This window comes from Calidris pugnax, unplaced genomic scaffold (assembly GCF_001431845.1).
Source record: "Calidris pugnax isolate Ruff unplaced genomic scaffold, ASM143184v1 scaffold102, whole genome shotgun sequence".
NCBI classification, from domain to species: domain Eukaryota; kingdom Metazoa; phylum Chordata; class Aves; order Charadriiformes; family Scolopacidae; genus Calidris; species Calidris pugnax.
The window spans coordinates 5,329,788-5,354,488 of record NW_015090846.1 but is presented as its reverse complement, the minus strand read 5'-3'; the positions used below and the strand labels follow the sequence as shown (position 1 = coordinate 5,354,488).

The 24,701-nt window shown below is 45.9% G+C and overlaps 1 protein-coding gene across 8 annotated transcripts in view; it reads right to left on the bottom strand.

The window, feature by feature from the left end:
• The window catches only part of CRB2 (crumbs family member 2), a 62,823-nt gene that overhangs the window by 5,966 nt on the left and 32,156 nt on the right, over positions 1 to 24,701 (bottom strand). For 6 of the 8 annotated variants that reach the window (XM_014942816.1, XM_014942819.1, XM_014942820.1 and 3 more), the window contains 8 exons: positions 17,563 to 18,264; positions 15,064 to 15,259; positions 14,393 to 14,532; positions 13,737 to 13,919; positions 12,698 to 12,811; positions 2,480 to 3,427; positions 1,096 to 1,652; positions 97 to 262 (listed from right to left, as the gene is read on the bottom strand). In XM_014942816.1, the coding sequence (XP_014798302.1) occupies positions 97 to 262; positions 1,096 to 1,652; positions 2,480 to 3,427; positions 12,698 to 12,811; positions 13,737 to 13,919; positions 14,393 to 14,532; positions 15,064 to 15,259; positions 17,563 to 18,037 (2,779 nt within the window). In that variant the 5' untranslated portion in view covers positions 18,038 to 18,264. Of the gene's footprint in view, positions 1 to 96; positions 263 to 1,095; positions 1,653 to 2,479; positions 3,428 to 12,697; positions 12,812 to 13,736; positions 13,920 to 14,392; positions 14,533 to 15,063; positions 15,260 to 17,562; positions 18,265 to 18,900; positions 18,960 to 24,701 lie in introns of those variants that run through there. The other 2 variants (XM_014942815.1, XM_014942821.1) reach the window with 2 other exon arrangements.

Below are 24,701 nucleotides of genomic sequence, written 5' to 3'. Positions count from 1 at the left end.
TTATATTTATTGCAACAGAACAAACTAGGAACAATGATTATAGACAGTGAACATTACAGACTTCTACCAACACACAAGCAGGAGAGCGGTACTCACACATGTATCCTGCTACAACATCTACACAGGTGGTTGCTTCAGGACATGGGTCACTTTCACACCAGACTCTCTCTTCACAGAATCTCCCGGTGAAGTTTGCTGGACAGCTGCAATGGAAATCATTCCAAGTGACAATGCAACTGCCACCATTCTGACACGGTTCAGACTGGAAAACAAAGTAGTGGCATTTAGGAACAGCGCAATTCACCTTTGGACCTAAAAGAACTTGGTGGAAGGAAATGTGACAACAAAGATTAGTGCAAGCAGCCCTTCAATCAGGAAAGGGGAGTTAAAGTAGTGACTCATCAGCAGTGAAGCACAAGGAATTCCTGAGGCCCTGCCTCTCCCCGTGGGTGCTGCTGCTCAACAGAACCTCCCTAGGCAGAGCTCCACCAATTCAGAAAAGAAGAAAGCACAAAAGCAAAGGTGAAAACCAGATGAAACAAGGTACAATGCTCCTGAAAAACCTCACAAAGTTCTGTCACTGGAAGGACACGCCCAACACCAGAGGTGTGACAATACTTTATGGCACCATGAACAAGAAGGGCAAAATTAGGGTGTAAGGCCTAAGGGAGACACAGCTTCTGATTTAAGGGCACATGGAGACAGTTCCTTGAACTGTAGCTGCTGAGGTGATGAATTCCTGGGGGAATTCCATTGTTGTGCAATGGAAGCAGGACGAGGGAGGAGCTGGAGAGGTTACTGGTCAGCGGGGGAGTCTGGAATGTGTGTGTGGGCTCAGCAAAACAGAGAGGGGAGCACAACAGCAGGACTGCCCAAGTTCTACTAACTACAAAAACTACAAGGGAACTGGGGAAAACTTGGTGCTTAAATGGTATGTAATATATTGAGTGAAGTAGGACCATGTGGGACCATGTGTCCTTCAGTACCTAAAAAACTTCTCATCTTCCTGACATCTGCAACAGTCAAAGTATTCTGTAACCACAGATCTGTAATAAACAACTGCACAGATGGAGAGACAAACGAGAGCCATCGTACCTTGCAGGTGTTATCAGAGATGCAACCATTCACAAGGTTATCATTTTGAGTCCTGTTGGGTTCCTGTGGCAGACTGTAGTTCTCAACCTGAAAAAACTGTATTTGGTGGCTGTTCAGTTGGATGTCTTGCAAACAGCCTTTAAAATACCCTCCCCACATGTCAGTGCTGCCTGGGTTAGGGTGTCCACCAATATACACTCCATAACCAGCTAAAAGAGGTCTTGCTACGAGCTGTCCCAGCTTCACATAGGTGTCTGATTGGTGAGCACCAACCATTCCTCCTTGGAAAGACAGAGCTACCAAATGTCTTCTCCCATCAACTAAATTTTCTGGAAATGTCACAGTATCTGTAGGTGCCGTCTCTACCCTCAGCTTGCCATTCTTCAGGTATATGGTGAGGCAGGGGTCAGTTTCGTTGCCAATTTGCAAGAGCAAACCATTTGGTTTCCGACTACGAATGAAAAAGGAGACGTTGAAGTTTGCACCAAGGCTATCAGGAAGGGTGAGGGAGGCAAAGCTGGTGGAATTCTCCAGGCCAAATGTCGCTGCTGGGCGCTCTGGAAGAGAAAAGAAACACACATCAGCTCCATGAAAGAGGAATGCAGCTGGCACAGGGGTATCACAGCTGCAACTCCTTATCACTGGGGCAAGATCTTTCTTCCCAACAGTTTCAACACACACCATGGTAATTACACTCTCTCTCCACACAGGTCTGTCAAATTAAGAGCTAAATGAATATGTCCCAGCTTTCTCTGGAGGGCATGAATTCAAGCACCCAAGTCCCGGAGGAGGGAAATAGGGATCTAGCAGAGTCCTTGCCACCTAGCAGAGATACTCAAGGACTTTTAAGCTACAAAGTTGCTTTTAAAATTCATAAATCTGGTAACAGCAGAGCAACTTTGTACTTGTGAGGTTTAGGGCTTAGGAATGAAACAAAAAGACTGCAACAATATTAATAGAAGCCTTGCAGGAACAAAAAACCACAAGCAGATACAGTTTTAACTCAAAATAGTCTGAGCACTTCCTTTAACACGTGTTTTATCTGTAAAGCTATACATTCCTACTCATCCTCAGCTCACAAGCCCAAGATCAGCTTTTCACAGTGAAACAACTTCTGCATTCACATGGAGCTGATACAAAGATGAAGGCAGACTCTCTGGTTCAACAAGGCAGAACATCTGCACCACAAAACTGACAATCGCTCCTGCAGGAGCAAGTGACAGAAAAGGGATCAATGAGAATTTTATTTACTGAGGGTTTTGCTTTAGTTTTCTCACTGGTCGATAGAAAATACTACTTCCAAAGCTGGCAGCAATGCTGATTTACTGTCTTTGAAGCACCAACCGACAGAGGAGCTGGCAGATGTAAATCACATGGCACTTACCATATGAGCAAGCTGGGCCTCCGTAAGGCCTGGAGCAGTCACACCTGAAGGTTGCCCAAAGGTCCACACAGAGCCCTCCATGAGAGCAGGGCTGGGAGAGGCACCACTCTGTCCGGTCACAGCCCCTCTTCACCGGGGAGGACTCATCCATGGGCAGATCCACCGGCAGCAGAGGTTCAGCATCTACCTGAACGTCCTCCAGACAGCCGACAAAGCCTTGCTGGCTCTGTGTGTTGTTGGCCATTGGATCCCCAGCACCTCCAATGTACATGTTGAGGAAGGCAGGTGGGATGGAAGCAGGGCCCTGTGGGACAGAAGAGCTCTTCAGGCAGACACCTGCATCACAGGAGTCATGCCAGAGCTTCAGCTGCAGAGTGCTGTGCAGAACAACTTCAACTTTATGCCACTGGCCATCATCAACTCTAAGCCCCTCCAGCAGCATCAGGTACCCAACATCCTCCCTCTTCAGTCCTGCCAGCAGAACACCACCAAAGAGCTCCAGGAACAAGTACTCAGCTTCATGGCCTCGGTAAAAAAGGATGGCGCTGGGCAAGGTGGTTCTGAAGCGGAGGGACACGCTGGCAAGGTCATCTCCTGCTACGTCCCTCCTGCTCTGATTGTTCACGGGCAGCTCAACGAGGAGATACCCTCTGGAAGCAAAGGAAAACGTTGTTGGTGTTGAGCATGTGGCATCATAGAAACCAGGCTGGCACTGGCACAGGTGGCCGTGGCTCTCAGCTTGGTAGGTTGGGATGCACAAGGCCTCATTTTGGCAGTCGTGCGTCTGGCACCCAGTGAGCTTGACCGAGCAGTTCTTCCCTCCCCATACAATGCCATCCTGGCTAGGGGCACAGTGGCAGGTATAGTCAGCAATGCCATCCTCACAGACAGCTCCATTCTTGCAGGGACCCTCCTCACACTCATTGATGTTAACAGCACATTCCACACCTGCGGAAGAGATTTAGAAACGGGGTCTCACTGCTGGGGACTGGGACTCCCTCCCGGAGCGGGGCTGCCGGGCACACCCCCCCCTCCCCAGCACTGCCTCCCTGCACCCTTCTCCTCAGAAAACCACCAAAAGTCCAAGAGCTGCCAGCAAGAAACCCCATGCTCACTACACCGTGTCCCATCACTGACACGAGAGCAAGAGAAACCAGGCTTCCATGCTGTCCTCCCAGATGCTGCAGAGAAGGTGCTACTTATAGAGCTTTGGCCTACATCATCCACCAGCCTGCTGTCCTCTCCCAGACATTTCCAAACACCACAGGCAATCAACATACAGAGGTTGTTACGGGGACAAAACAACACAGACAAGGACTTTATGCTTCTTTCATAACAGACCTGGTGCACTGAAATACAAATGAAGGCCACAGATCTGACTGGAGCATGTTCTGGGCATTGCTGTTGCAGCCGGCGTTAAAATGGGACGTTACTGGAAATTCTCAGTTAAGAAAATTCAAATTCCCAGACAACCCTCCAATTGTAGAATACTCAGAACACTCAATTCACTACCACCCAACAAACCAGCCATGCTCCACAGACATTCTGCCACACTTGCACCAAGCTGATGTCCATTCTGCCCAGTCCCACAGAAGGGAGCTGGGTAAGAAGAACTCCATCGTGGCTCCTGGGTCTCCTCCAAGCACTGTATCCCAACAGGGCTCAAGGAAATTACAAGACATCACACTCAAATATGGTTAATGAAAATTAGCTGTCATTTTCCAGAGCATCTCCAGACAGAAGAGCCCTTCGAATCAGTTCACTTTATCTGGCCCATAACATTGGGCTTCACTAATCCTCAGAGACAGTCCCACAGATAAACCAAGCCTGGATTATCCCAATCTAATAGCATTACACGGGACTCTAGCTAGCAAGCACAGCCAGGGCAGCAGAAAGAAAAAGAAGGAATTCACACACAAAGGAGGGGAATCAAAACACAAAAGACATTTGTAAAGAAAAACCACTAGACAGAATGTGCATGTCAAAGAGATTAGAGAGTTGCCTGAGGGGAAGAGATGAGGGGAGACGGGGCATTAGGAGCACTGGAGCTGGACTTGATGTGTGATAAAGAAAAAAACTTAGCAAAGATACAGGCTTCTTGAACATATGTGTGGATGGTTTGTCCCCCTGGTGCCCCAGCAATGCCTCCCAGGCTGGCACAAACCCCGGCGCCCTGCTCTGACCCAGCTGCTTTACTCCGTTCAGTTGCTGTACCCAGTGCTGTCTCTGCAGACTGGGGAAGCCTCAACACCCCCTTCCAGCTCCAAAACGTCGGGTTGTGCCAGTGTAGGGATGTGTGGAGCTCTGAGAAGCACTGGGAGTGAAATGGAAGGCTCTGCCAACACCGTGCTTCCCAGCTATGGGAGAGCTGCTCTGTAGGCAAGGGTAACTGGGATTGCTTTAGGACACAGCTCTCTGCTGACAGAGACCAGAAGAGAACTGCTCCGTGTGGTGCCTGTGGAACAGCACTGAACTTGGCCTAGAACATCTGCCTGGACAAACAACTCAGCTGATGGACAGGTTCCGAGTTGCTAACGCTGCCTCAGCACAGCCCTGCTCCTCTGCTATCAGTGCTGGGCTGGGCAACACAGAGCCTGGGCTGTGATCTCACCCCTGAAGGAAGCAGCAAAGACAGAATTAAGATTTCAGCACAAAGATACGGCCACACTTGAAGGAAACATGTTGGAATAAATAGAGTATAATGGACATCTCTGGGTCTGGAGAATCCCTGTCTGGGAGAAGACAGGAAGACTTCAATTGGAATTAAGAAAAATCAGTAGAGCAGTAGAACCACATGGAGTGAGTTTTCTGAGTTCTCAGTGGACTGGGGGGCTCCCAACACTGCAAGAGGCAAGTTTGCAGTCAGATTTAAGGGGAGAAGCTGCTGAATGGCATCAGAAAGAGAGGTGGGGTATAGTCAATATTTACCGGGGCAGTGAGGAGAAGATAACACGGGTTTGGATAACAAAAGGAGCAATGCCATGAATTTCTGAGAAGGCCGGGAGGCAGGGTCCCAGCCCTGTTTTTTCCCTGTCACATTCGGGGCCTGACCATGTCCCCTCCAGTGCACCCTCTCTGTGGAGGAGCAGCAGGAAAACCTGCCCGGGCTGTTTCCCAGCCCCCAGCTGACACCTGTGGGGCCAGTGCTTCACACCAGGTGGCAAATTAGTCCCTACGGTGAGTGCACAACCCCAGGCTGGTGGCTAATTAAACACCAAGCTTTCCCATGGGACACAGCTGGTTTGATTTCTTAGATTATTTGTTTGAAATGGGTGAAAAAAATAAGCTGACACTTCAGGTCTTCACAAACTGCTGCCTGACCTCCCAGCTCACACACAGGCACGTTCTGCAGTGGAAAGAGAGGAGGCAGCTCTTCCTGAAGGAACCAAAACCACGAGCATCACCTTTATCTCTGTTGTTTCTGCCAGCAGCCAGCCTTCACGGGACTCGAGCAGGAGAAGAAAAGGGCCTCTAAACCAACACCCAACGTACCCTTGCCCTGCTCAAAGCCAGTGCAGCGCCAGATCTGAATTTGAAGCAGTTTATTAACAAACCAGTAACACAGGGGATGTGTAAGAGTTCTAAAAATCTGGCTAACAACAATTTTTCCCTGGAAGCCAATGTCACCCCTTGCTGAACGGTTACCCAGTGCTACACCATTAACTCCTTACATGCCCCCAGTGACCATGCCCCCCACCAGCTGCCCGGCCGACTCTCCTCCCCCGTTAGTGCCAGTCAGTTTTGTCAACTGTGTCTGAACATCTCCGGTTTGTCAAACTCTTCAGTTACATCAAACCAAGGCAAAAGAAGGAGATTTCTGTTGCATATTGCTTCCTAGATGCTAATTTCAGTGTAGCAAAGGGGCCTGTAATTTTGGGTTTCAGTTGCAGATGACAGGGTGTAAATGGAAGGGATGTCAGCAGAATAAAGGAACTTTTCCCTACTTCAGAAAAAAGTAAGATTTTTGCTATAGGCCATTACAGGATCCAGAAGTACAGATCGCTTCCTGGATATCCACTACTCCAATCTTCTCCAAGATATGGACAGTTGTGTCTTTGCAAACCCACTAGCAAGTGGATGTTAAGAAGTTCAAAACTAATTTGTTTTTGCAAGAGAAGCTTAGACCTCACTTTTCAGGTATATTTAGAAAAAAAAAAAAGTAAGAGGGCGGACTCAAAACCAATTTACTCTTAGGTATTCTTCTCTGTTCCCTCTAAATTTCTTAGCTCAAATGTTTACTATTATTTGAACTATCAATAGTAAAAGCAATGTTGCCAATCTGATTCATTACATCATTAGGAGACTTTCAAATGTTTAATGAGTGCCTTATCTAGTTAAATGCTAACAAACGCAAATCAGTGGAACTTGTTATCTGAAAATCAGACAAGTGTTATTTAAATGCTGCTAGCTGGAGACAAGTATTTTCAAACATTCCAGTTAATTTAGCAGTGTTTAAGCTTACAGTCCCGAGCTAACAACCCACAGGGGCTGGGTCACAAACAAGCACTCGGAAGTCACTGAGCTTTAACAACCCACAGTATTTTCAAATACAAATCTATTCACTGGATTCTAAAGTGTTACCATTGTGGTAAGAACTGTCTTTTTTCATAGAGGCAAGTGTTATTAAAATCCCCGTAGCTCACCATACCCTGAATGAAGGTAATGATGTACTGACCGCTATTAATAAGCAAAGATTCATTGTATACAGTGTAACGATCATATACTTCAAGAGATAGGTAATATGTTAAAAGAAGAAGCACCCAAAAAAGAGATATTCTAACTTAGCTGTCATATCCCAAAAAAGCTTGAAGGATGAGGTCTATTCATGAGCCCAATCTTGAAACATGTGAGTTCAGTGGGGCTTCCCGGCTGGCACCGGCTTGCCCTCTCCCGTAAGACAGCCGAATTCCTACCAGCCTTCCCTGGTGCATCCTAATTAGGGTTTGTATTATTATTATCAAAAGAAAAAAGGAGGGGAGGGAGAGAGGGGGGCGAGAGGGAATTAGCCGCAACAAATGGACCCCGACACAATTATATTTGCACAATTACTGCCATTTCCATGGCAACACACCGCGCTGACCTCTCTCCCACGGCGCACGACGACTCGAGGAGCCGGTGGGGGAGGAGATGGAGCGGTGCACAGGCCAGCAAAGGGTCTGTCCTCCCAGTTAAACCAACAACCAGTTCTCAGTACAGGAGTTTGAAAGCATTAAAGGAAAAAGGAAAAAAAAAAATCGCCAAAACACCTGTTTTTTACAAAGCAAACCCATCGTTTCACAGACCCAGCCGGGTGTGTTACCTGTCTGTTCACACAGCACAAGCAAGGACCCTCGGACACCTCGGGACCAGCCCCGGAGCAGAACAAGGCAGAGCTGTAGGGAAGAGGCACACGGAGCAGCTGAGGGCTCCGTTCATCTTGCAGCAACAAGGAAATTCCTTGCCCTAAAGTTTCCAAAACAAAACTTCAGGTCTCTTCAAAATACAAACATTCTTCCTCCCTAGTCAATTCTTCCCCTGCCTCCAGCCACCACGAATCGCAGCCCCAGCTCCCTGCCCGGGGCAGGCACACAAGCATTCAGGACACAGCACAATTACTGTATAGATCTCATTACCTGCCAGCAGAAACATTCCCTTCAGGATCACGCCAATCAGCACAGATTTCATGGCCGACTCCTTGTGGACATTTGTGACAGTAAAGTGAGAAAAAAAAAATGGGGGCGAATGGTGGGGGGAGGAATGATAAAAAAGGCTGGACAAACGGCAGGCTGCGTGAGCACTGCCTGGTGCCAGTCAGACAAGGAGGGATTGGAGATGAAACCAGCCAATATAGCAGAGACCTGCGCCGCGGGGAGATCTAATCCAGCCCTGCGCTGAGCCTCCCAGCTGGCCCCCCTCACTGCTGACACCAAGAATGCGGCGTAGCCTCGCTCCGTGCATTACAGTAATACCCTGCAGGATCCACAGCATTAGCTCCAGCAGTAAAAAGCCAAGAGACAATCTCTTGCCCTCGCCGCCCCCCCAGGTGAATCTGCCAAACTCCATGAATAAGGCCAAAGTATGGATTTTTCTTTTCATAGGCCAAGCCAAAAAAGCTGCATTTCCACCACTGAGTAATATCCAAACCACACAAACCAGGAGAGTTCCCAATGCAGAGTGACCCCGGGCCCTGCTGTACATTCAATACTGACTTAATCAGGGACCAGCACTTCACGTGGTTTCCCTGCTCCATGGGCCCTGCTCTGTGCCTTTGTGAGCACAAACATTTCCACTCTGCAACACTCACCAAGAAAAGTCTCAAGTTTTAACTACCTTGATCTGTTTCTCTGATGTCAAACCAAATGGAAGGAAATTCCCTGTATTATGCTGACTGGACTGGTTCAAACATGGGACTGCAGAATCAAAACTCTCTCTTCTCTTATTAGCAACCTTATAGAATTAGCTGTTGCAATCTCTTTTTTTTTTTTCCCTCTGTAGTTCTCGGACGGTTTCTTTGAAAAAATGTGGTTACTTTCATACTGTAAAGTTCCTGGAGGCTGAATTGTACTTTCATGTTGTAAGGAACCCAGAGAAGGTTCTTATTTCTGTGAAGAAATGTTATTTGGGAGCTTTTCCCCAAACTTGGGAGTCTCTGTCAGTATCAACATCAGGTCCAAGCAAACAGAAACTCCCACTCCGCAGTATCTCTTTAAGATATTAAAAGAAAGCATTCCAACAACTCTTGTAGCTATTTTACTTTCTTCATTTCACTCAATCCAAACATGCCAGTCAATTTTACAGATAATTTAAGTGGGAGGGATATGGTGACTGTTTGTTTGGGGTTAAAACTTCTCAGAGAGTCATATCTGGGTCCTATGCACCTACAGACCTACCCCAGTACAGATTTTAAATCCTATCTATCATTAGCTAATATGACCCTTCTGTTATTGTCCAAGAGAAAACAAGCTGGCAGCTTGTGCCCATCCAACCGCCTACTGCAACAATAAGCTATAACAACTATGAAGACTGGAGAACGTTAAATCCCTTTAAAAAGATCCGTATTTTGATTTATACACACATGAACATATTTGCACACACACACAGAGTCTATGTGTACACTGCTGATCGGAAATATTTTGTACCCAAATAAATCCACGTAGCACAAGTCAGCACAGATTCTGATCCCCTGACGGTCACTACATCTTCGCAAATTCATTACATGAAATACTGCTAATTAGAAACTGAGATTGATTGCTGCTTTCCCCAGGATCAGTTTAAGGATACAGAAAGACTGGGGTTCTCTTGAAGAGAGAGAATGACAATGGAGAAATACAGTCATGGCAATTCTAAATAGTACATATATATCCGAGACAAAATATTTAAATAAGAACTCCTATAAGCCAAAATGGTGGCTCACTGACCACCCGCCCCAAACTACACACAACTGGGGAGTACCTGCTTAGGCCCTTTGAAACTGAAGGATTCTGAAGAAATTAAAAGGATCAGATGATTAATTTTCTAGAGGTTTAATTGCCCATTCTTACACACTGGCAATCATGCGAGTTAGAAGATTCAGTCATGGGGTTTAAATTCAGAGAATGATTTTGTTGCTAATCATTTGTAAAACTTCTTGGAGAAGTCAAGATAAAGAACACTAAATATGTCAGAGGGTTCTTAGTAGAAAAATGTCACAAAATGGAGAGTGAACTTTGGATACAAATTTCCAAGTGTGTAGAGTTGACATAATTTCCAAGACCATGCAAGATTCATTCTCTTTCTCACTTCACATAGTAGCCATACAGTCTTTTGATTCATCCTCTTTACATCCTCTGAGGGTACATTCTCCACTAAAGCACAAAGTGACGCACTGAACAGCCTCGTCAGGACTTATGGGGTAGCTCTCCTGGGAACGAAACACAGCTTCTGCAACAACCACGTTTCAGGGAGAGGTGGTTCATCTCCTGGCACTGCTGTGGCCCGAGACAGCACCGAGGCAGTTAATTTGCAGAGAAAGAATTTCTCCTGACTCACATTGTTATCCCAACACTCCCCAAATTCCTCAGACTGAAGAATAAAAAATAGAGAAAGAACCCCCTGCTGCCCCAAGAAAGCATTTTTCATCAGAGTAGCAAGTTCACTTTAATCAGCGGAGGCAGCTTAAACCCAAGTTCATGGCAGATCTAAGCTGCCACAGAAATGTGTTTTGAACAGAAACATTATGGGAAGCTTCACAAAGTTGTTCTGTGATCCTAATATGAAGTAATAAGCTGTTTACCCAGCATGACTGTACTGGGATTAATTGACAAAGGAGGGGAGATTAATTGCTATTATTTCCCTGTCAGCTTCACTCCTCCACACGCACTCACTGATCTCACAGCCTGCTCCCAGCCTCTCTCTGCTCATGTGTCAGAGCTACCTCAGCTGAGACAAAGTCTTTTACCAAAAGCAATATCCAGAAGAGCAACCTGCTTCTAATCCCCTTCGAGTGCTAATGAACCCAAATTTGATGCAACAGAATGAACTCTAGTGCTCCTCTGCCCATCATCCTATTTCTGTCAGCTTTTCTGCCCATGAGCACGCTAAGAATTGGGAAGGATTAAACAGATCTGCAGTTTGGCAAAGCACAATGAAATTCTGAACTCTGAGGGCGCTGGGGCACTGAAGGAGGGAGAGGGACCAGGGCACATATGGGAGTGGGAATTCTGACAAGTAGGATAAACTTTAAACCACCTCTTTGGACAAGATCTCAGTTCCTGAGTACAGCATTGTAACTACCCAAGAAAGCTCCAATAAAGAGCTTAGATAAAAGCCTATTTTCAAAGACCTCACCTTAAAAAAGCAAATTTTTCTTGGCCTAGCCAAAATTAGGAATCCAAAACAAACTAGATAGGCCAGAAAACTGCATAAAGAATCCAGCCCAGCTCCAGAAGGCGTTAACTAGGAGCTGATTTGAGCTTCTGGGAGTGGAAGTACCCGTGTAATGGGCCTTCCCAGGAAGGACCTGTAGAGTTACACCAACACAGCTCAATCCCTGTGACCACAGAAGGAAACATAAAACTTTCCCATGCAATAAAGGCCTATGAAGTCTCTGGAATGCTGCTACCTGCTGTTCCAACAAGTTAAAGGACAAGGTTTTCTTCTGGCTTCAAGTTTTTCTTTTTCCACGAGATGGCAGCCTAGGAACACTGTGGAAAGGTTACATCCACCTCAAAAATAAATAAATACTAGGTCGTGCTGGGGACCACCTTCCTTATAAACTACATTTTGGTGTTAAATTGCTCCAAATAGAGAGCACACGTGGAATTTAAAGATGCAGAAGACTGAGAACAAATACTTTAACAAAAATAATGCTTAGTATCAGTTAGCAGTGTACCTTCCCAAGAGAGGTGCAATATTCACTCTCCCCTAGGTTCTTAGCTAGAAAACATTAGGGTCAGGCAGGGCATTTGTGTAAGAAGCCAGACTCCCCATTCCCTTGTAAACAGAGAAGCCTTCATTTGCTCACATCACACAGACCTTTTGACCTCCTAACATAGCAGATTACTGCCTTCAGCCAAAAATGGCTGGCTCTTATCATCCAGGGGTGTTAGGGAATGAAGATGTTTTACAGATGGTTTATGTCCTGGGGATCTGATCTACTTCAGTGGGTAGTGTGTGACAACTAGAATGCTAAGTACCCCTTTCTTTATTTGAAGGTTGGTTTTGTTCACCTTCATAGTACTTGTATGAAAAAAACCCACAGTTCTCCCAGTGAACTTTGACTCCAGGATGAGGATCCCCTAGATATTCTAATCTTAGACTCTTATACATAGTTGATCTTATGTATCAAAATCAAGTTCACAGCCTATCAACTTCCTTGACTGAAACCACAAATCCTTCCCGTGGCATTCAAGCCCGAACAGAACCATTTTGGTTGGAAGAGACCTTTAAGACCATCCAGTCCAAACGTTAACCCAGCACTGCCAAGTTACCACTAAACCACATCCCCCAGCACTTCATCTACATGTCTTTTAAATACCTCCAGGGCCAGCGACTCAAGCACCTGCAAACTTACTGAGGGTGCACTCAATCTGCTTGTCCAGGTGTTGATAAAGATATTAAAGAGAACAAGCCCCAGTACCCAGCCCTTGGAAACACCACTTGTCACCGGCCACCAGTCCCACGGCCAGGCAGACCCACAGCAGCCCAGCACTAGTTACCCAGAGGGTCCCAATTCCCACCAGCACCCTTCCCCAGCAGTACCTGAGTAACCTGGCAGGCAGTGACAAGAGAAGCCATTGATAAGGTCCACGCAGAGCCCTCCATTCTGACACGGCTGGGACTCGCACTCGTCGATGTTAGTGAAGCAGGTCTCCCCTTTAAAGAGAAAACACAAACAGGGATCTTAAGCACACACGGGCATCAGTGAAGGACAGAGTCTGAATGACAACTGCAATCATAATTTTTTGCACTTCTTTTCTTTCATCTAAAAACGCGGAATTTCTTGAATGAATTTTCTAGCATGTCTCTCCAGAAACTGTGGCAAATAAATACTATCACTGAAACAATTAGAGAAAATGAAGTACAGAAAGATCAAATGATTTTCCAGTGTCATGAAAAGGAACAGTGGCAGGATCAGAACTTCTGAACCATTCCCATCCCTGCAATAGTGGGCCAAACTCTCATTTTTCTCTCAAAAAAGAATAAAGTATTATTGTTGAACCCCTCCTACCAGGGAATTTCTCCAGCTGTTAAATCCAGCCTTTTATGTGTTTCTATAAATCAGAACATTTCAGCTGAACATCCATGGAGATTTTAGCTCCAAGAGCAAGATATCAAGAACCCCCTCTTCTCCTACCCACTCTGATTATACAGGTGCTGTCATGAGAGGAGTCTCATCAAGGGAACACCTAGAATAGTTATCTGGGACTCCTGAGAATTAGTTTCCTCTGATGAGGAGTTTCACAGATACCCTGTAGGGATGAATTCTGCCATACGCATGAGAGACTGACAAAGAGAAACCACCTTGGCATCTGCATAGCCAGAGGGCATTCATCAAAGCACCTGGGGGGTGCACAGGCTGTTCCTCAGCCTTGTGACAGGCCTGTTACACAGAGAGTGACATTCCAGCCACAGCCTTCAGGAGATTCACACAGTGTGCACAGAAGCACATTCCTGATGCATCAGGCACACCCCCTTCTCAAGTACCAGTCATTAAGTGATTTTTGTTGCACAGATAACATTACTCCACCCATGCAGCATCTATCAGGTGCAGAGAGGATGGACATCTACCGTAGCTCACCTGTAAAGCCTGGCTGGCACTGACAGAGGAAACCATCTGCTTGGCTGTAGCTGAAATTCCTGGGGAAGTCGGGCCGTGTTCCGTAGTAGGCTGGGTTGGAGCGCTCCAAGCACACGCCTCCGTTGTGACAGGGACCTGCTGCACACTCATCCACGTCCTCCTCACAGTGCTGCCCCGTGTAACCTGCCAGGAGACACCAGTGTCAGCATCACACACAACTCCACTGGAACTAGTCTCCCAAATATTGTGGTTGCCTTGAAGGTGAGAATGAGCCCCAGAAGACACCGCAGCTCTCCCAGCAGGGAGTCCCAGCGCCCCCCACTTTCTCCCCTATGTCAAACCCAGGAGCCAAATAATTCATTTGCAGGAAAGCATTAGCTCAGGATAGAAAAACACGTGATGGAAAATGGCAGAAAAGCAAAAGACAACGTTAGGTTGAGAATCAGGGTGCATTTCTCAGCAATGAGGTTGACTGGATTTTGGGATGGCGTGTAAAGGCAGCAATAGAGCCTCACTGTTTCAGACAATGAAAAAAATCACACTGGACCATGCAGTACGATCATGAATTCTTTAATTCTTCAACGTGGCAATTCAGCACGTGCTCTCCATTGCAGCCTGTCTACATGCCAGCACAGCAAAACAGATTTCTAACCTACCTGGCCAGCAGGCACAGCTGTAGCTTTTGATTCCCTCCACGCACAGGGCACCGTTCAGACAGGGCTGGGAGGCACACTCCAGGATGTCCAGCTCACAGTGGCTCCCCTCGAAGCCTGTGTCACTGCAGTCACACCGGTAGCTGTGGGGCAGCAGAACAGAGCCATGCATAAGCTCTTAACTTGACCACAAAGCCCAACATAAGGAAAGTGCCAATGGAGCCAAGCTGCTGGTCCTCATGCCCACGTGTGGGGCAGAGGAAAAAGTTCCATCTGCACAAACTGGCCACACTAATGACAGAGCAGAAAACCCTCAGCAGTCTGGGAGTTCACACCTTACCTATGAAAAGGTAAATTCAGACACACAGGTACATTCTCAGCAGCTGCTTATGCCATTCATGCTCTGCAAATCCCTTTGTATCTGATATGTCTGCTGGAAGCAATAACAGGGATCTTTTCCTACCTTCCCTTAGGCAGCCTAAGAGTTCTGCTGCCGGGAGGGGTCCTCTCACCCACTGCCATAAATCATTCTGTTACTGCCACTGTGACCATTGGGATACACAAAACACTAAATCCAATTCCCCCTACAGATTTCTGCTCTAACAGGTTACACTAAGGAGACCTTTAGATCAGCCCTAACAACACCGATTGTCCAAACAACACCGATTTCTCACCTGTTAACGAGGTCATGACATGTCCCGTTGTGCTGGCACGGCTGGCTCGCACATTCATTGATGTCCACCTCACACTGGACTCCCTGGTAGCCTGGTGCACATGTGCAGGTGTAGAACCCAACATGATCATTGCACAGGGCCCCATTCTGGCAAGGCTCTGATTCACATTCATCTATTTCAGCATCACAGTTCATACCTTTGTCACAAAACAGAGAAATATCTGTGTTACAAACCCAGAAAAGTATCTCTGTGCTGCCTGGACTTCTGAGCTGGAATCACAAAAGCCAGGTTATCAGCCCAAACTGGCCAGCAGAGTGATCTGTTCTCATTTTGCCATAAGAATATTGGGAACTCATGAACAGCAAGCCATTTTTGCAAATTAAGGACCCTTAATTTTTATTTGCAAACAAAATCATTTTGTCAAGACTTTTGGATTTTAGTCTTCTATCAAAACACAAAATAGTCTCCAGTATTTGCAAAGCTTTAGTCTCTTTCACTCAGGTTTGTTGAGGTAACAATCAGTCAGTATTTCACAAATAGCATCCATTTTCTGAGTAAGCTATAAAATCTTGACCTTATGTACAGCTCTTAAAAATCTAATGACAGCTGCTTTGGCTTGGGATCCTTTGAGGGCAGGGAGGGCAGAAGAGAAGAATCACACTGCCAGTCATTATTATTTAAACTTTTATATATGATATAGATCTTACAGTTTTAGTTAGACACAGTACTCTTCACTTGTGTTGCATTGCTATTAATCAATCCAGTATTCTACATCAGAGGCAGCTGCATTTTGGCTATGGGAAAAGTGATCTCTACCTGCTTCTCCAAAACATTGTTCCATTTTTTTAAATAATATTTGTAACTTGTTCTAAGACACCTAGGAAAAAAGCATTAAAGCAATGCAAAACGCTAATTACAGTGATAGTAGATATTAGTAAGTAATTTTATTATGAAATGCTATTAAAAATTAGGTGTTAGCTCCAGTACTACTAGTCAAGAATAACAGCAAGTCATGCAGTTTTTGGTCCAAAGCCTCAACTTTCTGTGACAGAGTAAGTTCTGTGTGACCTCTATGCAACTATCTTCCCACGCTGTACTGCACCTCTCTGAGCTGTCCATGGCCTGGCATCACCTCCAAACCTTAGTCATTGCAGTGGCACCTGCCAATCCACCTAATCTCCCCTTCCTGGCAAAGGCTCCCCACAGAGTGGACATGGCCATCCTAATCCTCATGGAATGTGGGCCCCCTAATCCGCCCGTTCAAACCCGTCAACACCCACGTAAAACTTCCTTCCCCCAAATTCCAGCTGCAAGCACCAGGAAACAACCTGCTCTTTCTGGCCAATGGGGACAGAAGCTCTGCACGAAGCACTGGATCATAAGGCAAAGCCTCATATTTGACATCAGAGTAACTTGGAGCACAACAAGGTTCTCCAGCTGCCTGGGGCATTTTATCACTTCCTTGGCAGGGGAGTCCCACAAATCCTGAATTGAGGATTCAACATAAAGATAAAAAAGAAACTGTTTTGCAAAGACAGAATTATGCTTGATACTTAAAATCAGCACCAATCTTAAGGCCTACAGAGGAATTCTGCTTTTTTTCCCCTTCATCTCTGTTCATTTTTATCAGAGTGAGTCAGCATCAGGGACCACATTCCTGATGTTGTAACTTCTCCTCATTCCACTGGTAATCAGCAGCATTCCTTCTCAGCAACCCAGCTCTTCAAACACTTCAGTTTGTGACAAGGAGGAAGGCTGAGAAAGTTCATGTGCTAGGTGGTACCAGGCAGCCGTGGGCGCAGTCTGACTGCATTCCACCCCGATAAGCAGGGCTGGAAAAGGAGAACCCCCACCGCCTCCCCCCGGATAACTCACAGGTGTAGATTACTCTCTGAGTCACCACTAGCACAGATGCACCAAAAAGAGATACTTATTGTCACGTGCCAAAAAACATTGGCTGGGTGTGAAAGAATTGGAAAAAAATCCCCAACTAAAAGCCACTTCATTCCAGCAAGACTAACTCCCTCAGAGAAATCCTGCAGGACAGGACAAAAAAACTACACAGAGGCAGAGATAAGTTATTCCTGGAAACACTAAGTATGAATTTCCTGATAATAAATCTCTTCTCTTGTATACCTCCTTCAATTTCATATTGAGAGCTAATTACACTTTGTATCTAGTACTGATGTCTCAGACAGTCCACCCACTTCCACTCTTAGATCCCTGTCTCTCAATACCCACATCATCCACAGAAATCAAAGCCTTGACAGTTGCCCAGAACCCACAACAAGCAGCCCCACATCATTATTCACACACAATCCCAAGATGTCCAGAAATATGAGTTGTGCAACAGAGGTTTAGTCTCATAGCTGTAAGAGAACAGACTCTCAGGACAGCAACTAACACTACAAGATGTATCAGCAGCAGGCAAAGTGTGGAACTACGTGATCAGCGAGAGGTACCCCAACCACCCGGCCAGTACGTGAGCATGAAAGGTACCTGTGTAGCCGGGGATGCACTGGCACACATAGTGATCCATCTCATTCAGGCAGGTGCCATTGTTTTTACAGGGCCGGGACGCGCACTCGTTGATGTCTATTTCACAGTTGTATCCTTGGAACCCCGGCACACAGAAACAGCTATACTCATTCACCCCGGCTCGGCAGATGGCTCCGTTCCGGCAGGGGTTGGAGGCGCATCCATCAATGGTGTCTCTGCAGTTGGCCCCGGTGAAGCCCGGCTGGCAGACGCAGGAATAGTCCCCAGGACCCTCGACACACGTCCCGTTATTTAGGCAGGGGTGGCTAGAGCACACAGAGCTTTCTGTTTGGCAGCCTTCTCCATTCAGTCCTGTTTGGCATTTACAGGTGTATCCATTTACACTATCTACACATTCAAAACGAGGGTCTTTACAAGGGTTGCTCTCACACTCATTAACACCAACGTGACAATCAGTACCTGTGAGGCCAGGCATACAGATGCATTCGTATTCCAGCCGTCCTGGAGTCGCGCTGCAGTTCCACGGGGCAGGACACACGTGTTTATCGCACGCGTCATACAGGAGTTCACAGTCTGTGCCCGCGTAGGCCACGGGCTGCGTGGGGCAGGTGCACTGGTAACCCCCTTCCAAATCCTTACAGCTCCCACCATTCTTACAGGGGGATGAGGAACAGCCACTGTCATGTTCAGAGCATGAAGTTCCTGTTGAGGAAAGAGACTTTTTGTTAGTCGGTATTCGTGGCCCTAAAGAAGAAAGTTCTTCTGCCATCACCACATGAGATGAGATTGCAAACAAATAAACAAAAATAGTATAAAGAGGCAAAGGCAATGGCAACAGAGAAGTTCTCCCTTCACAAAGGCAGCAGTCATTAGCCCCTCATCCCACCGCAGCTTTCTGATATCAGGGTTATTGGTGCTGCTCCATTCCAGGATAACTGGGAGAGAAGCTGTGGGGTAGAGATACCCGAGACTGATTCCTGCAGAAGTGGTATGAAACATCCACACTTGGAAGTAACTCTGCAAACAACTACATAGCAGATGTTCTGAAAACGTCTATGAAAAATGGCCAGAAAGCAGAGGTTAAGCTCATGAAATAGCAAATGGTAACTGAGAAAAAGCTACCGCTTCTGGAGAGACAACGCTGCCTTTGCCTGGCACTGGAAGTCAGGCAATCCCTAGCATTTAGCCCTGGTTTTAGATGCCATTGTGTAGGCAGCTCTCTGCCCTTCTCGTTGCCTTCTACATGCAACTGTGGGGCAGCTGGTAACAGGAATCAGGCTCTGGGCAGCTCCTCCAACCTGTGGATGGAGAGTGGGCAGTTTCTCTAAGGATACCCACAGCTCAGCACCTCACTGCTAGCTGAGAATCGCTGTTGTAACGTGCCGTGCTCCATGCTAAGGGTCTGCCAGGATCACACACTACAGCATCACTTCTCAGCTGACCTTACACATTCTCTCATTCATGCCATCATTATCCCAGCCCATTTTTGGTCACGTTTCCTTGCTCTGGTGCACCTCCTACACACCCAGCAGTTAATCCGTGTCATTGGTTTTCTATCAGCTCACTGCCCCATCAGCTCTTCAGTCCCTTTGTACCTGAAGGTGGAGGCATCCAACTTCAGGGCCTGAAAGGGATTTATAGGAGGCTTTGGTTTACAAAAGCCTGCCCCTGCCCTGACCTCCCCCAAATTCCTCCCACCAAAGGACTGTAGTGTTTCTAAGTCTTCTTTTGAGCAGCAGTGTTGATGGGGGAGGGAGGTGCTCAGGGATTTAGCCCTTTCTCTCCCCAGCATCATCTCTGTGGCCACCCCTCCCTTTCTCTCTCATGTGATGCTGGGGAGAGTCGCTGAGCATTGCACTGTCCAGCAATCTCATTATTCTGCCATCAACCCTTTTATTCTCAGATTCCCAGTCAGGCAGAAAACAAGGATGACGGAATCTGCCTGGAATCCCTGTAGCAATTAAGAGTGAGAGCCCAGGAAACTATTTGCAAAAGAGCTTTCCTGGGCAGGAGATAGGAGCCTTTGTACGCTTAATGAGTAACCGCTCCCAGCCTGCACTTTCCACAGGCCAGGAGCACAGCCTGGCACAAAAAAAGAGACCAAGTCCATGGCATGTTCAGAACGACTTGGATTTGCAGCAGACTCCATCTGCAAAGAAATTCATATTTCAAGCGAATCACCAGGTGCTGTTAGTGTAGATGGGCTGAACTCATTTCAAAGGCTACATGCAGCTTTCTGCTTCCATTATAGACACTCTAAATGCTTCTTGGAAATAAAGATAAACATCAAATCCCTCTGCTATTTCCTGTCTTTTCCAAAGTTCTTTCACAACCAACATACCTTTTTGTACCTTCTCTATTTTGGTTCATTGTAGGACTGCAATGCTCAATAATTTGTATCATCATTAATGCCTGTCCATTACAAAGAGACTTGGTGACAAATCTGTGGCCCCAGTGTCACACCCACACCTGCAGACACGACAGGGCAGAACTACAGACAGGTACCACCTCAAGCAGACACACAGCTTCACAGGGAAGCCAGAAGGCCTCTTGGCTCACCACAGAACAGCAGCAGAGTCACAGGGAGAACGCCAGCCACACAAAGCGTGCGTGGAGCAGGCTGAGAAGACTGCAGTGCAAATCACAAGAAATGAAACAGTATTTAAATAACTTCAAATTATTCTGGGAACTGCAGCTTGCAGAAAATTACCCACGTGTTTGTCCTACTCAGTAGAGGTTACAGGCGCATTAACAACACTAACTCCAAGATTATATCCTATACTCCCCTGTATATATTTCCCAAGGACAAAACACGCCCCTGTGTAAATATAGTACAACCCTGGCATTAATTCAGTGGCAGTGGTAACCTTCTGGCTAAATAAGTCCACAGAGGAGACACTAATTCAAAACAGAATTTGTTAGAGAGTGAGGTCAGAACGGGGGACTTCAGCAGTGAGAAGTGAATCCAACACTCGTGATGTCACCAGGAAGGTAAATGCAAAGTCTGTAAGAGTTCTGAGTACTGAATGGGTATCAAAGACTTTGACTACCCCCTGGCTTGAGAAAGAACACGTATGACCTTTCTAGCTCTGATGTTGTTATTTTCATCCATCAGTCCTATGGCACACAATAATGCATCTCAATTTTGGAATAGATTATTATATGAATAGCATATGAATACGCACCAAATGCTAATAAGCACAGTGAATAAATTAGCTTTTCCTGCTGCACAATATACCAACCATGAAAACACATAATTCAGACTATGCTGTTTCATGAAAATGATGAAAATCGGATCAAAAAAGATATTGAATGATGAGAGTTTATAGTTTTCCACAAAAGTAGTTGTTGCTGGATTAACAATGACATTTGGGATTTTTCCTTTACGTTTCACAAGAAGAACATGAATTAGTGATGTTTGTAAGTGAAAAAAAAACATTAAAAAATATATTTGTCATACCATCCTGCAACCCTCCTCTGAAATGAAACTGGAGAAGACTCCAGTTTCTTTGAAGAATATGTTCCAGGCATTTAGGGGTGGATTGGGAGGAACTTCAAAGGCTAACAGAATCCCATATAAAGCATTCATTGAGCTCTGTCAGGACAGGTCTGGTTTTACACTTCAATGGTAGCTGACAAAGATTTTCCCTAAAAGATTAGGTTTGTAACCTTTTGTATCACTTTTAAGGCAAACAAGGTGCGTTACCAGGCTTTGGTTTAATAACTGGCTTTAATAATTTTATACTTTATACTTTTGCTAAATAATCTTGTCAAAGGGCAGTTGCAACAGCAAGTTTTCTATCCATAAGAAGAGAAATGAGGAATTAATGAGATATTGGGCAATCCAAGATACCCTTGGTAGGAATTCACAGTCTCTCTCCCAAGTGTCCTGAGGAATCTCTTCCTTGGGTGAAGCAGGACAAGATGCTGCAGCAGCAGAGCGAGCTGTGGGAACTGATAACACACAGCGCAGGAGGAGGAGGTTCTCAAAGAGCTGTAGCAAGGTCTCTGTCCTTTTCTTTAAAAAACAAACAAACCCCCTCAATTTTGTCTGTTCTCCGTTATCTCACACAGGCTGTGTAATCTCAGTGGCAATTCCCCCCACAACACAAGTCGCATGGAAGTAACTTCTTTCACAGGGACCCCTCTCCATCCTGGCATTGTCAGCGCTGCTGGCAGAAGGTTTTACTAGACACCAATTATGAGATGCTAAAACAATACACAGGACAAGGAGCTTCAAACATTTTATTGCCTCACTGCTTGTGAGATGCAGCTTTAGCATCAGTCACAGGCTTCTGGTTTTTGAGTTTGTTTTTCTCAAGTTTATTTTTTCAAAGTCTGGGGAAACTACGACAGAGGATGGATGCCCTCAAGCCAGGGACACACCTGACCTCATAGCAGATGCTCAGTGCTTCACTGAGAACTGCCTTAAGGGTGCTCTTAATGGTCACTTAAAATTCCAAAAGGGAAGTGGCAGCACTGGGGTTATCAGCCTCCAACCCCACCGCAATAATAATTGAGCCAGAGGAACCTTCAAGTCCCTAAACCGCGAGTGCTCGAAACCCCTGCCTGACGCCGCTCTCGGCAGTGGGGCTGTGCTCCTGCCATCACCCAGCACACCTCCTGCTACAGCAGGATCCTGAGGGCCAGGGTGGGAAGGGAACCCCCCCACCTCGAGTATCAGAGTAACACAACTACTAAATAAACTCCAAATAAAGGAATGGAAAGAGTTATGTCTCCATGACAACAGGAAGGCATGTGCTTATATTAGTAAATCCCTGCTGACCTCTGCTGATCTTTCCCTACCCTGGTCAGTGCAAAGGATTAGTGAAAGGGTACACACCGAGGTCTGTTCCCAGCCCCACACACCAGGAAGCAAGACTGGGCAGGCCTGAAAAGGGCCTTTCATGCTCTTCACCCTCTCTCTTCCCCACTCTGGGTAACACTTTGGAAGGACAGATATCTGCTATGGAAGGTAATGGCAGAAAAAAAATCAAACCTTCTTTAGGAAGCACCCTCAGTTACTTGTCCAGGGAATGTACGAGGCTTTTTCAGGTGGCTTTAAGCATCTGAGGGATTCACAAGCCCCATTTTCTTCTTGACACAGAGAGATTAAAGCCTTTCCTCCCAGACCTGAGCAAAGCACGTGCTCCTAGTAATACCAGCACCAGAAAACAAGACCCTGAAATTCTCAGAAACTGACAAGCTCATGAAATACTAATCATTGGCACTGATTTTCCACTTAGCCTAAAATACTCCATAACCCGTACTCCTTGTCCTGTTTAACATGGTAACAGGCACCTTTCGACAGCTGCTTTAACAGTGGGCTTTTTTACTCAACATCAGAAAACTGGATGTGGGCATGGGAAACTTTCCAAAACACCAAAGTTTGAACACAACCTCTCAGCCCCCGAGCTGCAGCAGGTCACCAGCTCCACCAGCCACCAGGAGCAGCTCTGCTGAAGCAGTTTGCTCCCACCTACCACCTGCTCCCTCTCGCCCCAACCACTTCCCATCAGCTCTGTTTGAATCTCCTGGCCTCATGCTCAGGTGATGTCACCACCAGGATGAGCTATATTCAATTTCCAGACCCCAACATTTTCATGTTAGGTGTTTGATGTGACAGAGACATGTACACAGCCTACTACTGTAAAATATTTATAAAGAATTTATAAAGGCCTAGACCACTAGACTTTCATTAAGGCAGGTGTAAGAAGATGTGGCTCATTTTCCCCTTGTGAGATACACAGAATATTTACCCCCTCAAAGAAGCAGGATGCTGATTCCTGGCTCCCTCCTGCCCAGTGAATTGCTGAATGGTGGGCAGCAACTCACAGGGCTGAGCAGTGCCCATACGATGGGCAGAGCCATTAATAGCATTAATCAAAAACACCACTTCAGGGAATTAAACGTACTCTTAACACAGAGCAAGTAGCCAGCTGGCTTGTTTTCATTATCTGTTCACTGTTTTAATGCAGCTTTGGAGATGAGACCCCTATTGTCATGCTTCTAGAACTTGGAGAAAGACAGGAGCTATAAATCCATGTTTTATGATAGCATTGCATATATTGCCACAGTAACTCTTTGATCTCCTGTGCTTATGACACCTCAGTATTTTCCCTTAATAAACACTCTTCAGAGCTGACCTTCATGGTTTACACATCCTCTGATCTCTCAGCCATTTCCACAGATCAAACGCTGGGACAGGGGGTTTCCTGTGTATTCAGTTAACCAGATTGAGTCACAAAGCTTTAATTTCCAATTCTTATTTAAATATACTGACAATCAACAAAAGAGCTGAAAAGGTTGCATTTCTTTGTTTCCACATTTTGAAGGAAGGTCTCAACTGTATGTATGCCTCAGCTAATCTCAAGAGCTTGCACTAGAGCAGATAGCAAAGTGCCAGAAAAAAGGTTTGTCTGCACATGTTCTCTCTCAATAGGTGCCCAAAGCATTTTCCAGGCCAAAGGTGTGGGAATTACTGTGCTCATTGGCCAGTGTTGTGGAAGCAGAAATGAGTAGAGACTCATTCTCCCCTCCAGAATCTCCTTTGGAACACAACAACCTGAACTGAGAGCTGTTCTGCCCATTACACAGACAGCAGCAATAAAACCAGAATCACACACGGAGCCTGCACCACTGTCCCTCTGGAGTTGATTTTAAACAACTGGAGATAACATGGATCTGGCTGAAGGATGGTCTTATGATTACAGCTTGTAACATTCCATCTGGATAATCAGAATTTTCTCAAAAATTTCTAACAGATAACCACTCTGTGCTTCAATGACATTTAGACTCAGTCAATTAGAAATAAAAATTTAAAAAGCAGTCATATGCCACAAGAGGGCAAGAAAAGGCATTTCCTCATGGCCTTAAAATTCCGTAATACCATTATTCACTACAGTTAAAATCTGTCAGAATTCCCCTTGCAAAATAGGAGCAGGTGGAAAGACTATGGAAATTACTGCTTCCCTTGAGCTTTGCTGGCTGTATCAAGAGGTATCATCCACCTGCACTCCAAAAGAAAACAACCTTCTCAGTAAATCACTGTTCCAGAAAAGAGCTTTATCCAAGACTGAAAAGCTATCAGTGCAATGGTCAAACGGCACAAATCCCCAGAAACAGGCCAGCTCTCTGGC